The sequence below is a fragment of the Vipera berus genome (assembly GCF_964194415.1).
Source record: "Vipera berus genome assembly, chromosome: 2".
Taxonomy (NCBI): domain Eukaryota; kingdom Metazoa; phylum Chordata; class Lepidosauria; order Squamata; family Viperidae; genus Vipera; species Vipera berus.
In genome coordinates, this window is record NC_138203.1 from 36154600 (window position 1) to 36169913 (window position 15314).

Genomic DNA, 15314 nt, shown 5'->3' on the forward strand with positions numbered 1-15314 from the left:
CTTCAGGTGCTTTGGAGAATAGTTTGACTCCCTCTTCTTTGTGGCAACCCCTGAGATATTGGAACACTGCTATCATGTCACCCCTCATCCCTTCTTTTCAGAACAGAATGGGAGACAGGATTTTATTTACATTTTTAAGGGTGCCCAATTCTATGATGATTCTAGACACACATTTGTATTTAAGTTAGGCATACATTACATATTTTAACTGCTTTGGTTGAGTTCCCCTGAAGACCTCAACTGAGCAGAATTATCAAGTAGGATTGTACCTTGGGTATCATAATGAAATTATGGCCCCTCCTCCAAGTGGCACCTTACATGAAATGCCTCCTCTTTTTTCTTCCTTAACTTTAACTTCCTTAACTTAAGAGTGAATAATAAGAATGGGAAAAAACCAGATATAAGTACTTATTTTGAAAAGATGGATGGGAACGAGGTCAAAGAGTTCAGTAAAAGTGGTTGGGTCATTACCAAAAAGAGAATGAGAATAGTGACTGGTGAATAGCTGCTTTGGAAAAAAAAGTTTCTTTCAAATCCATCATTTAAACAAGTTTCCTCATATGTTCAATAGGGAAATCAATGAATCTTAGCGGTTAATTGATTGGATTGTTTATGATTAGTGAAGAATTCAAGGGTGGTAAAAAGTTTTGAATGTGGACAAATTATTCACTGTATTAAGAATAGATTTTGGAAACAATGATACAAGAAAAAATGTGAAAGGAATGAAAGTAAAAGTAAAAATGAATACAGTAAAACATGAGCCTGTATGAAAAAAAATGAGAAGACAGATTAATTTCCCAAGAGAATGATGGAAAGAAGATGAAAACAGAGAGTATATGGAAACCAGAGAAGTAATAATTATATTACAGAGTATCACAGATATGTATGGAATTATGCTTCTGAAAAGAGAATGTTTGAGTTATAAAAATGCACTTGAAAATGCTGCATGAAATAAGAATGAGAGAAAAGGAAATGGAAAAAAAGAAAGTTTCAAGTATATAGTCAAAGAAATCAAGAATGGTTTAAGATAAGTAGCAGAAAGAAAATGTTAACAGATGTTAATATTGTTTTGGAATTCTGTAAAGAGAACTAAGCAAGATACATGTAACAATGAATGGGATTAAAAGTAATGTTTAAGACAAAATTTATTAAAATGAATTTATACATGCCATAAGGTTGCTGAAAAAAGCTACAGCTGCAGGTATATATGGTTAACTGGAGAAGTGTTAAAACATGGATTATGGCTTCCTCATGGAGTGGCTGTGTGATTTGTTGAATGTCATGTAATTATTATTTCATCACACAAAAGAAAAGATAGCAGGAACTGATGCAAAAACTATGGGGGATTTATTTAAGTGTGCCTGGAGAAGCATATGGCAGAATTTGGATTTAAAGAGGTGATAATGAGCAAATCTGTTAAGAGCTGTCTGGTTTTATTATGAGAAGAGTAGTTTTGCTTTTCAGCAAGTCATTGAAAATGTATGAATGTGAGAAAGAAATTTCACTATATGTTTGTTGATTTAAAGCATATTATAAAGTAAATATGCTTAAATTATGGAATGTTTTGCATAAATATTGATTGAATGTTGATTGCTGAAAATGATAAGAGCAGTATATAAAGGAAATAAGGCATTTGTGAAAATAACTTGAATACTTAATACATAGTTCAGTACTAAGCAGGAAGTGAGGTGATATGTTATCCCCTTGTTTGTTTAATTGTGGATAAATGTGCAAGGAATGCTAGTGATGATAGCAAAGATGTTTGGTTGGGTACATTAATATATATTTTTGCACTCAGATATGTCATATAATTGACTCAATACATAAATGTCATGATAATGGAATTGTATATGGATGTGCGAGAAGTAAGGATGAAATGTCCAAGAAGTAATGAACACTTTAGGCCTAAAACTAATGTAACAGTTTTCTTCTTCTTTTTATCTCATGCTTTTAATTTCTTTGACTATCCCTTACTTCTGTTCTGTATTGTGCGGTTTTCCTGAAAGTGAATAATGTGGTGAATATGTCTGTAGGAGTTGTCTTTGAGAAAATCAACAGTGAACTTTAAGAAAACGAAAAGAACACATTGTAGCCAGAGTCACCCATAGTTTAAGGAGAAAACTCTTATAAGTCAAGGAAAACCACCTGGGAAAATATATTTAATTTATATCTGTTTTTAGAGAGAAGGCTCATATCTACATTTCTGTGGTTTGAGACACAAATGTAGCAATAAAACTCAAGCCACTTTAATAAAAATTAGGTTTTAGTTCACGAGCCACAGATACATATTGCAATATACATATTCAGGTTTCTGTTGTTAGGAAAATTGGGAATATTTTTATACGTCTTCAAAGTCAGCATTTTTATTTTAAAACAGTATTTTTAACAGTCCTTTTGTTTAGAGGAAAAGCAATGTTGAAAATTAAATGTGTACTTACTTTGGAGATGCTGTCCATATCTCCTGAGCCTTAAATTAAAAAAAACCCCTCAATTTAATTAAACCAATTTAAACAATACATTCATTTAAATCAACATCTTTCACTTTGCCGCACTGATGATTTTAAATTTAGAGGCCTCACATTCCCTCTTGTCTAAGATCCTAGTACTTTTTCAGATTGCTTTCTGAAGAATTGAAATTAAAATGTTTTTAGAAATTCTAACCTAAGAGGTTACAAGAATGTAAGGAATAATGCTCTATGTCAGAGTTCTCCATCCTTTCCAGAATCACAGCCCGGAGGGGAGAGCAGCAATCATTTCCGTGGACTGCTGGCCAAGAGCCTGCGGCCCAGTACCGGGCTTCAGCCCATAGGTTGGAGACCCCTGCTCTATGTAATCCCAAAATTACATAAAGAATAGGGTTTATGTAATTTTATTTCATTTTGCACTTGCACTGATGCTGCTATCTCAAACGGTATTGTTCAAATAATGTTTATTATTTGAAGATGCTGAAGATTCAAGGTGCTGGTAATGACCTATAAAGCCCTAAATGGCTTGGGTCCGGGATATCTGAGGGAACACCTGCTGCCAGCATCAAGTTCCCTTCGTCCAGTGCGCTCCCACAGGGAGGGTCTTCTCAGGGTGCCGCCAGTAAAAGATTGCCGGCGGGTAACGCCCGGGGGAGGGCCTTCTCAGTGGGTGCACCTGCCCTCTGGAACCAGCTGCCCGTGGAGCTGAGGACTGCCCCCGACCTCCGTTCATTCCGCCGGGACCTGAAGACCTGGCTCTTCGAGCTCTCTGGCCCAGGCTGAGAATTTTAATTTTAATTTTAATTGGGGGTTTTATTCTTTCAGGGACTGTTATAATCTTTTTAATTGTTTTAATTTTTGTATTTCTTGTTTTAATTCCCTGTAAACCGCCCTGAGTCCTTCGGGAAAGGGCGGTATACAAATCCAATTAAATAAATAAATAAAATATGCCTTTTCCATTGATATTAGCATGCCTGCTATTACAATTATTTAAATGCTGCCTACTCAAACAAATCTAGATGTCTTATAATAGTCCCATTAAACATATCCATAAAAATTATGAATGCTAAACCATTCATAATTCATAATGCGGCCAGCGTCAACTTCCCTCCGCCCAGTACGCTCCCACAGAGAGGGCCTCCTCAGGGTGCCACCGGTCAAAGAATGCCGACTGGTGGCCCCCAGGGGGAGGGCGTTCTCTGTGGGCGCGCAGGATTTATGGAACCATCTTCTGGTTGAGCTCCGGATGGCGCCCAACCTCCGCTCCTTCCGGCGCGATCTAAAGACTCACCTCTTCGAACAAGCTGGCCTGGCCTGATGGGATGGGGTTGGGTTTTATTAATGTGTTTTAACCTATTTTTAATGTGTTTTAACTAATCGTAAGAGTTGTGGGCATTCTGTTTAATTCTCTCTTAATTTTTATATTTTTGTATTTTGTATTTTGTCTTTTAACAAGTATTGCCCTGTTCACCGCCCTGAGTCCTTCGGGAGAAGGGCGGTATACAAATAAAATTATTATTATTATTATTATTATTATTATTATTATTATTATTATTATTATTATTATTATTATTATTATTATTATTATTATTATTAATAATAATAAGTATTTTTTTAAAGGCTGCTGCATGCTTCCATTTAAACTCAATCCCTAAAAGCTTTGTGGAAGAGGATGGCTGATGTATAAAAGGATGTGGGTTAGCTAGACTTGACACAATGAATTATTCCAAAGTGAGATGACTCCTACAGAGAAAGCCATTTTCTAGTTTTCAAAATCTCCTAATCACTTTCAGGATGGGGAGCTGCAGCTTTCTGTCCTGGCCAGACTATTTAGATTCTTTCCACTGAAGGTGGTAAACTAAGGATCAACTTCTTGAACTGAAACCTATTGCCAACCAGAGCAGCTCTCATGAAAGAGATGCTATTCTACTTTATAGGCTAGCAAGAGCAATAGATAATATCTTTTTTGCCCTAACTGGAGTTTCTAGGTCATTTTGAGGGCAGTCCCACGTTGAGTGAATTGCAGTAGTCTACCTGGGAGATAAGAAAATTATAAATCTTCTGTGCTTCCTAGTCCAAAGTAGTCCCTATCAGATATGCCAAAATTGGTTAGAGATGTTCCTGGCTAGTTTCTACCTGATATTCTAGCAGAAGCCATGAATCTAAGAAAACGCACACATTGCACACTAGTTCTTTCTGGTAAAGTGCAATTTTGTCAAGATAAATAAATGAAACTTCCATAGAACAAATGGCTTTTTCTACGAACAGTAACTCAATCTGCTGGGATTCAACCTCAGTCTATTTTTCTCTCATAGCCTCCAAGCCCTGGTCAGGATTTACACAGCATTTCCTGTTTGGTCTGTGATTGAGATATAAAGCTGAGTATCATCAGCATATTAAATATACTGTAATTTCTAACTGCAGACAAAATTTTAAAAAGTAATGAAACAGTTCAATATGATATTTTTTAAACTGGATACATTACCTAGCACAAGATTTAAAAAGGCAAATTATATTCTTACCTAATGATCCATTCATATGATGTGAATCCATTCCACTTAATCCACCCATTGGACCATCAGACCCTGGTCCCATTGGAAACTGCAAAAAAAGCAAATGCATCATACTCCAAAAATGTTAATAAATAATTTGTAACAAAGAGGAAAAAATATGATAGAGAAAATGCAACTCACAGGATGTAATAAAGAAAGAGGTTAAGAAAATGTCTATGATATCTCTATAATAAATAACTAGATAGATAGATGAGATAGATAGATAGATAGATAGATAGATAGAGACAGACAGACAGACAGACAGATGGATGATTAGAACATTTAATTATTAAAATGTTAGAATTGAGAGGCATAATTTTAAATGTATGTATTTATTCCTGTTATTTACATTAGGTCTGTTGGCTCCAGGAGGTACTGCATTCATTAAAGTGTACATATTATCTCCAGAGTTGGTTGAATCTGAAAACAAAAAGGCTGTTAAAAACCAAGTACTTTCAACGAAATCAATGAAAATAATTGTTATTTTTAACAAAAGACATTTCCAACTGGATGATTATTAACATTCTATAAATCAAGTATAAGATACTTCACAATATCTACACCAGGGTTCTTCAAACTTGGCCCTTTTATGACTTGTGGACTTCAACTCCCAGAATTCCTCAGCCAGTGTGCATGGCTGAGGAATTCTGGGAGTTGAGGTCCACAAGTCATAAAAGCGCCAAGTTTGAAGACCCCTGATCTACAGCCACCCATAGTAGGCATTTATTTCAAAGTAGTAACGATATATTGGAGTCCAGATCACTGAGTGAAAGGTCACAGAGGTTTTCCTAATGAGTCACGATTAAGTACTGTATTTTATTTTTCTTAGAGAAAGAGTAATGACATTGTGAGGTAAGATGTTAACTTTCAAAATCGCCATGAAGTACAGGTAGTCCTCGACTTACAACAGTTCATTAAGTGACTGTTCAAAGTTACAACAGCACTGAAAAAAGTGACCTTTGCAGCATTCTCATGGTCATGTGATCAAAATTTAGATCATTGGCAACTGGTTCATATTTATGACTGTTGTTGTGTCCCAAGATCATATGATCACCTTTTGCAACCTTCTGACAAGCAAAATCAATGGGGAAACCAGATTCACTTAACAACTGGGTTACTAACTTATCAACTGCAGTGATTCACTTAACAACTGTGGTAAGAAAAGTCGTAAAATGGGGCAAAACTCATTTAACAAATGTCTCACTTAACAACAGAAATTTTGAGCTCAATTGTGATCGTAAGTTGAGGACTACCTGTATTCTGTAAGTAAGCGAAATTGTTGGATTAATGGCAGAGATATCCTTGTAGAATTGTAGATAATATCTGTATGCATTTTATTTATGAAATACAAAAAGATGCAGAGCAATAATAAGAATATAGGATGAGTTTTTAAAGTTTTGTTTGGTAAAGTGTCAGTGTATTAACCTATATTTAAGCTTTTAAATACATGCTTTAACTATTTAAAAATAAAATCATCTATATTTTTTGTGCAAAAAACAGAAAATAAGACAAATACTTTATTTATCTGGAAAAAACACAGACAAAAACCTAGGTTTATTTCTAAATAATGCAACTTTAGTAAGCCATCATTTTAGGTTAGATAAGACTGTAAAGGGAGCCAGTTTGGGGTAATGGTTAAGGCACCATGCTAAGGACCAGGAGACCATGTGTTCTAATACCACCTTAGGGAAAAGCCAAATGGGTAACTTTGGGCAGTCATGCTCTCTCAGCCCTAGGAAAGAGACAATGGCAATTCTGAAATTTTGCTAAGAAAACTGCAAGAACTAGTCCAGGTAGTTGCCAGAGGTAAACACTACCTGACACCAGATCAGCTTTTGTAAGTATTTTTTTCTTTTCAGGGAATTATCTTAAATTCAGAGTTATCACTTTTTTTCCAGATAAATACAGTAGTAAAATATTGCCAGCATTTTTGTTTTATATTCACTATTATGTTTGAGAGAAATACTCCCAGAGTGAGGAAAACTATAATACGGCATTCTGAAAATGTAGACAAGATCAAGGAAATTACACATTATTTCATAGCTTTGCATTAATGCCGTTTTAGGCAAATATGGTAATTAATAAAAAAACAATACTATAGGTTAATTTGACATTATATTTGAAAATATTCTTGATGACTTATGCAACAAAATGTTGCTATTCCCTGTGATACAGGAAGCTGTAACAATTTGTGTTCATTCCTGGGAAAATTAAGGAATTCTCTTTCAGATTGAGAGTATGGCTGATAGGCAGTATCCTATAAGTAAAATTGTGTGTTATATTCATATAAAATAAGGATATCTACAATCTACCAAGTTCTGTAAAGATTTACAATGGTTGAGAATTCTATTGAAATGTTAAGAAAATGTTAAACTATTGCTGTATCAAACACTGCCATTTCATTTCCTCATTAAAGTTATCTACCTGCTGGACTAGGCATGATGGGTGTTCCAGGTGGCCCTCCACCTCCCGGTGGACCCTTAAAAAAAGAAAGGTAAATCAGTAACGTGCACACACACACACAAATATTATATAAGCAACATAATTAAAAGATTTGATTAAACAATAACAGCTTGTTTAATCAAACAACAATTTATCATTAACCATTTCATTTTCCAAATGGTAACCTATAGGTACAATGTCACTCAGAGATTTGCTTTTTCCAGCAAGAAAACCTGAATCGCTCAGCAAAATACAATTATTCGGCTAATAAATATTTTATCACCAGATCAACTCAAATTCATAACTGTTCCTTAATTTGATTCAGGTGGAATCAATTTCATTCTGATGGAAAAGACTTGAGGCTTCAGCCCATGGGTACTTTTCTCTCTAGTTAGCTGTGACATTCCATAAAACTAACAAAATTCTTTCAGAAGAACTTTGCTAGCATCTCTCTTTATTATCTTGCTCCAAATTTGAACACATACCTTCCTATTAACCCTTTACCTTGAAGACTGCTCTAATTTTCTATTTATGTTGTTTTTTTCCATCTTTTATATAACTGAACTTCCATTTTTGAACTTCTCTGTTTTTCCTGTTCAGCACATAGCAATTTTGGTTTTTGTAACCAAAGTAAATATTAAAGAATTAGTTCCACTTTCTCATAATTATATCTATTTTCAACATGACAAGAAAAAAATAGTTATTCTTGGCTGTGGTAGACTAAGAAACCATCATATATTTTTCCCCTTTGTAATAATTCTCTATCGAATCAACTGTTCTGCTCATAATAACAATCAATATACATTGGTAACTCAGTACTCATTGTCAATTGGGAAGTGCAATGAATACACAATTTCTTCCATAAGGAATAATGCACTAGTCAGGAGGCAATCGACATCAGCAGGTTCTAGCTTGTGCATTGAGTATCAAACAAACAACAAATACCGGGACCATATTTTTGTGTCAAAATGCATTGAGTACCAAATTTGACAAGTTTCAAAACATTTGAGTGCTGAGATACCACTGTACTAGAAATACATGCCAGACATAACTGATGTTCTTGTGCTTTTTTCTTAGCAATTCAACATCTATATTTGAAACTGAACAGAATGGTGTATGCACACAATGATGTGCACACACACACATACTTACTACATAATTCCCAGGTGAAGCAGAAGAGTACGGTATCTAAAAGACAGTAAGACAATAAAAGTAGGCTATTCTTTTCAGTTCAGATAGAATAACAAGGTTTTTATAAATATTATTTTATTATTTTAAAGTTAGTTTTTACAGAAAAGAAAGAATATATCCATTCTTTCAATTAATTAAACGTATTAAGAAAGGGAATGGTACTGTTGAAACAAAATCAGTCATATGGAATTAAAGGTAGTCCTCAATGTCCATTCGTTCAACCAACTGTTCAAAGTTATGACAGCATTGAACAAAGGGACTTATGACTACTCCCCGAAAAACCTCTGTGGTCAGGTAAACAAAATTCAGGCCCACTAAGACTCGCCCGCATTTACAACTGCCTGTAGGCCACTTGCCCACCTGCTGGATGCCACTACTATATTGGCCATTTTATCCCCCTTTTTGGTGCATCTGGGACGTTTCTTGTGCCTACTCAAGGTCTCTATTCACACACTAACTAGGGTCTCAATTAATGTCCTGTCCAGGGTCTTCAAGTTGGGTTCTTCTTTTGCACTGCTACAGCTGGGGTCATCTTTCATGTGCCAGTGAAAAATCCTGAGTGAGGCACAAACAGAGGCCCTGGTTGGCGTATGAATGAAAGTCCTGAACAGAGTATAAGAGAAGCTCTGGCTGCACCAGCATGAAAGAAGACAGTGCAAAAGAAGGACTCAAACAGTACGGTAGTGGTGCACAGGGCTGGGTGGTGGGTGTTGCTGGTTGTAGCAGTTAAGCAGATAGCCAAAAGGTCACAGATGGAGTAGAGATAGGCAGGTGGAGGGAGTTCAAGAGGAGGCAGTCCCTTATCTTACTGAGGCTTACGGCTGAGAGGGTTCAAGCTGGGAATGGCTTGGATCGGGGTGGGTCCTTGCACCTAATTACTTGTGGGATTCAGTTAATGATGGCAATGGGGACTGCTGTCACTAAGCAATGCAATCACATAATGTCATGGTTTATAGTTGCATTGCTTTGCAACAGAAATTCTGGTCCCAATTACCATCGTTAACCAAGGACTACCTGTAGAAAAAACATTTTTTACAATTAGTTTTATCCTAACTTTACATATAGAATTTCATAAAAAAATAAAAATTTTAAAAAGTCAACTATAAACGAAACAATAAATTTGATCTGATTGTGCAGTTATTAATATTTTAGGTACGCAATCAGGTATACAAATAATTAAATTACCATATTATCTAAAGCCCTTTGAAATAAGAGCAATCTTTAGTATCTTTTGGAAGACCAAGTACAATCTCTAAAAAGACCTTTTGGGTTTATAAAAGCTAATATCATTATCAACCAGACAGTTACTATGTGGAAAAACTGATAAAACAAGCATGTTTTGATTAATTTGCTTTCACTTCTTTTTAACAGGACAACACTTCATATAAATATTTACTCACAGAATTGGCATTTGTAGGGTTTGGCCAAGGTCTACCACCTCCTGGACCCCTAAAATAAAGATCAAATTTCAGTTTAAATAAGTAATAAAGCTTATTTAATGATAAACTAATAAGTGTAAGCAAAATTCTTTAGGCTGTTATTGATATTCTTTAAAAATGCAATTACTGAAAAAACAAAGTAAGTACACTTGATACTGATTTCGTTTTTCATTTAGAATTTAAAACAAGAACTTAATACGGATTAGTATTAGTAACTGCAATCAATATATGCCTAGAATTATTGTACTGAGATATTTTATATATCGGAGGTTTCCAACCATTCTGGGCTCAAGGACTGGAAGGAAGGAGAGGAGCTTCAAAATTGGTGAGCACACACACATGGGGCCATGCAAGTGGCGTGGCACTAGCAGCCCCGTTCGTGCATGTGGAATGAACTGGCACCGTGCGCATGTGCAAATGGTTGCACAAACCACCCAGGCTAGCTGTGCACGCGCAAATGGGCTGCGGACACATGTCCTGTGCTAGCATCCCTGTTCGCACCCGTGCGCATGTGCAAATGGGGCCAGGGGTGGTAGCATGAGTGGGGGGAATGCACACCCATGCGTGCACACACCAGCCAGCTGTTTCTGTGGCCTCCTGGCCAAGAGCCCGCGGCCTGGGACCGGGCTACGGACCATAGGTTGGGGACACCTGTTTTATATGATATTCTGACAAGTAAATATCAGTCTAAGGTATATCTATAAAATAATCCATCCCGCCAAAATTTTAAGAAGCATCACACTTTACCATATCTTTCCTGACCAATTCTGAGTTGTTGTATGGTCTTTATAAATTCAGTAAGTGTACACAACATATCATTTTAGTTACGATGTTCTTATCTTATTGTTATACCTTTAAACTACAGCTGTGCTTACAAATTGTGAACCCTTTTAAATGTTCAATATTTCTACATAAACACAATCTGTTCTCCACATGTTCTAAAACTAGATATAAAGAACCCAATTATACTAATGGGCCAAAACTATTCTATTTTTTCTTTGCTTTGTTGCTTCTGATCCAACTATATTTCATAACCAACAACCTATCTCCACCCTTCCATTCCTGTGAAAAAGTGGTGGGTGGCAGTTGCAGAGGAACCTAGAGAAAGTACTACCTTATTCTTTTCAGTAAAGATTCAGGCTTGGGCAATGGACAAGAATTACACTGATTGTTCTTACATAAAGATATGGATGAGAACATATTATTAGTCTTGATGGATTTGCTGAGGACCTTCAATATCATCAATCATGCCATATTTTTGGGCTATTGGCAAACATTAGGAATTGGGGACACCATTCAACAGTGATTCCACTCTTTCCAGAACAGGTAGTTCCAATCATATATAGGGGAAGTTATCAAATCTAGGACAGTCTGTTAAACGGTATCTACAGGGTTTGACTCATCAATACATTGTTGACATCCCGCTTTGACACCTAGATGATCTGGTAGAAGACTTGAGGCTATAAGGATTTAGATGGTAAAAAACCAGATTCAGACTTAATTCTAACAAAACTGAATGACTGTTGGTTTGGAGGCCATCCAATTTAGTTCTTTCTAGTCTGTATTCCCCAGAAACAGCTGGTATGTAATCTTGGGGTTTCAGCTTCTGCTGAAACAGCAGATGGAAGCTTTAGCCAGGACCTTTCCCTCATTTCATTCAGGCATTCATGGAATATAAGACACAGTTAAGGTCATGTGCTCTTGTCACATGTTTGAACTATTGTAATGCATTTTTACACAGGACTGTCCTTAAAAACTGTCAAGAAACTGCAGTTAATGTAGAATTGTAGTTGCCCACATACTAACTGAGATTATGATGTGGTACATAAAACCAATATTATAGAGCTGAATTGCTGCTATTTGCTTTCAAAATATATCTCCAGATACTAGTTATCAAAGTTAAAGCCCTACATGGTTTGGACTTCATTATCTACAAGATTATTTACTACAAATAGTAACATATTGCACCCCAAATATGTGACTGCCAAGAGTGCTTGTTGAGAGGGCCCACTCTTCATAAGGTAAGGGAGGGGACTTAGAGGTGAACATCACTGCAAAACCCTTCTGTGGAACACCACTTTGAGATTTAAGTTCCGTACTCTCACTCTTAACATTTAGCAAACTTTTGAAAACCTAGTTGTTTATAAGACATTTGAGATAGTAAAGTGTCTTGTCATACTGCTGCTAAATTATATCATCAGTATAAGCAATGAATTAATGACACTATTTTATTACACTGAATGTGAAGATGTACGATTTTTAATAAGTTTCAAAGATACTATTGTATACCACGTAGTCATATGACTAAAGCAGTGTAAAAATTCAAAATAATTTATCAAATAAAACAAAAAACATTAAAAATATTTAAAAATCAATTACAGCTTTATATAACTATACACAAAACCTCTAAAATTTATTCTCGCACTAATGATGCCATGTAGGTTTCATTTTCTTGCTGGATGCATCATACTATTGATAAAATCCTTTATTTACAAAACAAAAAGAAAACTTTGCTATCATTTGCAGTACTTGCACCTTAATGAAAATTAATTCCCTCTACATTATTATGAAATGACCAGTTTGTTCTGGTAGCTGAGGAACAAGGCTAGAACCTGGGAAAGTTCTAGTTCTGCCTTAGGCACAAAGCAAGCTGGGTCACCCCATCATTCTCTCACAGCCTTAGGAAGCAGGCATGGCAAGCCGCTTCCTAAATCTTGCCAAAAAACCTGCAGGGACAAGTCTAGGCAATTACCAGGAGTCAACACTGATTCAAAGGGACCAAAAAAGAGACAAGCTGTGAACACTATGTGGTTGAAATACTTCTCACATTATTGAACTTTGTATAATTCAACCCCCACCAAAAATCAATATACTACATTTTAAGAAAATCTCTGAAAAATGTTTCTTCAATTTTAACACTTGCCTCAATATTAATCTTGGCTGTAAGACCATCTTTTATTTCTTAGTATTATAGAAAATAAGGATTAAATCTACCTTGAGAGATTATATGTTCCCAAGTTTATAGGTGTCTAAAAGCTCAAAGGGACTGCGAAAAGTATATTTCATAACAGAAATGATGGACTATCAAACTAAGTAATAATACAGTCTGACATTTTAAGCATATTTGAAATCTTCACCTGATGTCTTGCTGCTGATGAAATAAAACCCTATGAATCATACCACAAAGATTTGTTAGCTTCTAATGTACTGAACATTAAAAGGTTTCATATAATGCCAGATAAAATGGATATGCAGACATGTTTTATTTCAAAATGTTTTGAATATGACATGTTGTGAAACATTCTACATCTGAGATATTTCAAGTATTTTCTAGAAGCTTGTTGAGTTGCCGAACTTTGAAACCACCAGAGTATTTCAAGGAATTTTTATGCTCGAAATGTTTTGACTACTCCACCAGTTAAAGAACAAATTCCTATTGGCATTTTGATACATTGTCATTAAGGGTGAAGGTTTGTTCTCTGAGCTTGAGGGATGATTTCCGAACATTTCATTGCCAGGCTAGGTAACATGTTCAGCAGTTTTTACTGGATGTCTGTGTCAGTGTTCTACTTATTTAATTTAATTTAATTTAATAACATTTATATACCGCCCTTCTCCCTGAGGACTCAGGGCGGTTCACAGGGCAGAATAAAATAGCGAATACAAACATTAAAATAAGATTAAACAAATTGCCCTAGTTAAAAACAATATAAATACAACACTAAAAACCCCCAGAAAAGTTAAAAAACGAAAAATAAAATAACCCCAACACTCCCCCTCAGGCTAGGCCGGCTTGTACAAACAGAAATGTCTTGAGATCGCGACGAAAGGAGCGAAGATCGGGCGCCATCCGGAGCTCAACCGGTAGCTGATTCCACAGCTCCGGAGCGCCCACAGAGAAGGATCTCCCCCTGGGGGCCACCAATCGGCATTCTCTGATCGGTGGCACCCTGAGGAGGCCCTCTCTGTGGGAACGCACAGGGCGCAGGGAGCTTGATGCCGGCAGCAGATGTTCCCTGAGGTACTCCGGCCCCATGCCATGGAGTGCTTTAAATACCGTTACCAGTACCTTGAATCTCACCCGGAAGACAACTGGCAACCAATGCAGCTCACGGAGCAGAGGCGTAACGTGGGAGTATCGGGAGGCTCCCAACACCACTCTCGCGGCTGCATTCTGTACCAGTTGGAGCTTCCGAGTAGTCCTCAAGGGCAGCCCCATGTAGAGAGCGTTGCAGTAGTCCAGACGAGAGGACACGAGCGCATGAGTGACCGTGCATAAATCGTCCCGGCTAAGATAGGGCCGCAACTGACGCACCAGGCGAACCTGTGCGAAGGCCCCCCTAGTCACGGCTCCTATATGGTCTTCCAAAGTGAGCCGTGAATCTAGGAGGACCCCCAAGTTGCGAGCCCTATCTACGGGGGGTAATAGTTCACCCCCCATAACTAGAGGTGGAATGTCCGAATAAACCCGGGACGAAGGTATGCAAAGCCACTCAGTCTTGTCGGGGTTGAGTTGGAGTCTGTTCCTCCCCATCCAGACCCGAACCGCCTCCAGGCAACGGGACATCACGTTGAGGGCATCACTGGGGTGGTTTGGGGTCGAAAAGAAAAGTTGGGTATCATCAGCGTACTGATGATACCCAACTCCAAAGCCACGAATGATCTCACCCAGCGGCTTCATGTAGATGTTGAACAGGAGAGGCGAGAGGACCGACCCCTGAGGAACTCCACAAATGAGAGACCTCGCGGTCGACCTCTGCCCCCCTGCCAACACCGACTGCGAACGTCCCAAGAGATAGGAGGAGAACCACTGTAAAACTGTGCCTCCCACTCCCAATCCCCTGAGACGCCGCAGCAAGATACCATGGTCGATGGTATCGAAAGCCGCCGAGAGGTCTAATAGGACTAGGACAGAGGAATGCCCCCTGTCCCGAGCCCTCCAGAGATCATTCACCAGCGCGACCAATGCCGTCTCCGTGCTGTACCCGGGCCTGAAACCCGATTGGTACGGGTCTAGATAATCCGCTTCATCCAGGACCAAAGGGAGCTGATGCGCCACCACACTCTCAACAACCTTCGCAAGAAAGCGAAGGTTGGAGACAGGACGAAAGTTGTTCAATACAGCCGGGTCCAGGACAGGCTTCTTGAGGAGAGGCCTCACCACCGCCTCCTTCAAGACGGCGGGGAAGATACCCTCACTCAAAGAGGCCGATATAACTGCCTGG

At 37.6% G+C, this 15314-nt stretch overlaps 1 protein-coding gene across 4 annotated transcripts in view; it reads right to left on the bottom strand.

Moving 5' to 3' along the window:
• Positions 1-15314, bottom strand: part of SSBP2 (single stranded DNA binding protein 2) — a 158498-nt gene that overhangs the window by 10283 nt on the left and 132901 nt on the right. For all 4 annotated transcript variants that reach the window (XM_081321303.1, XM_081321305.1, XM_081321302.1 and 1 more), the window contains 6 exons: positions 10051-10099; positions 8612-8647; positions 7442-7496; positions 5367-5437; positions 4988-5066; positions 2439-2467 (listed from right to left, as the gene is read on the bottom strand). In XM_081321303.1, the coding sequence (XP_081177429.1) occupies positions 2439-2467; positions 4988-5066; positions 5367-5437; positions 7442-7496; positions 8612-8647; positions 10051-10099 (319 nt within the window). The remainder of the gene's footprint in view (positions 1-2438; positions 2468-4987; positions 5067-5366; positions 5438-7441; positions 7497-8611; positions 8648-10050; positions 10100-15314) is intronic.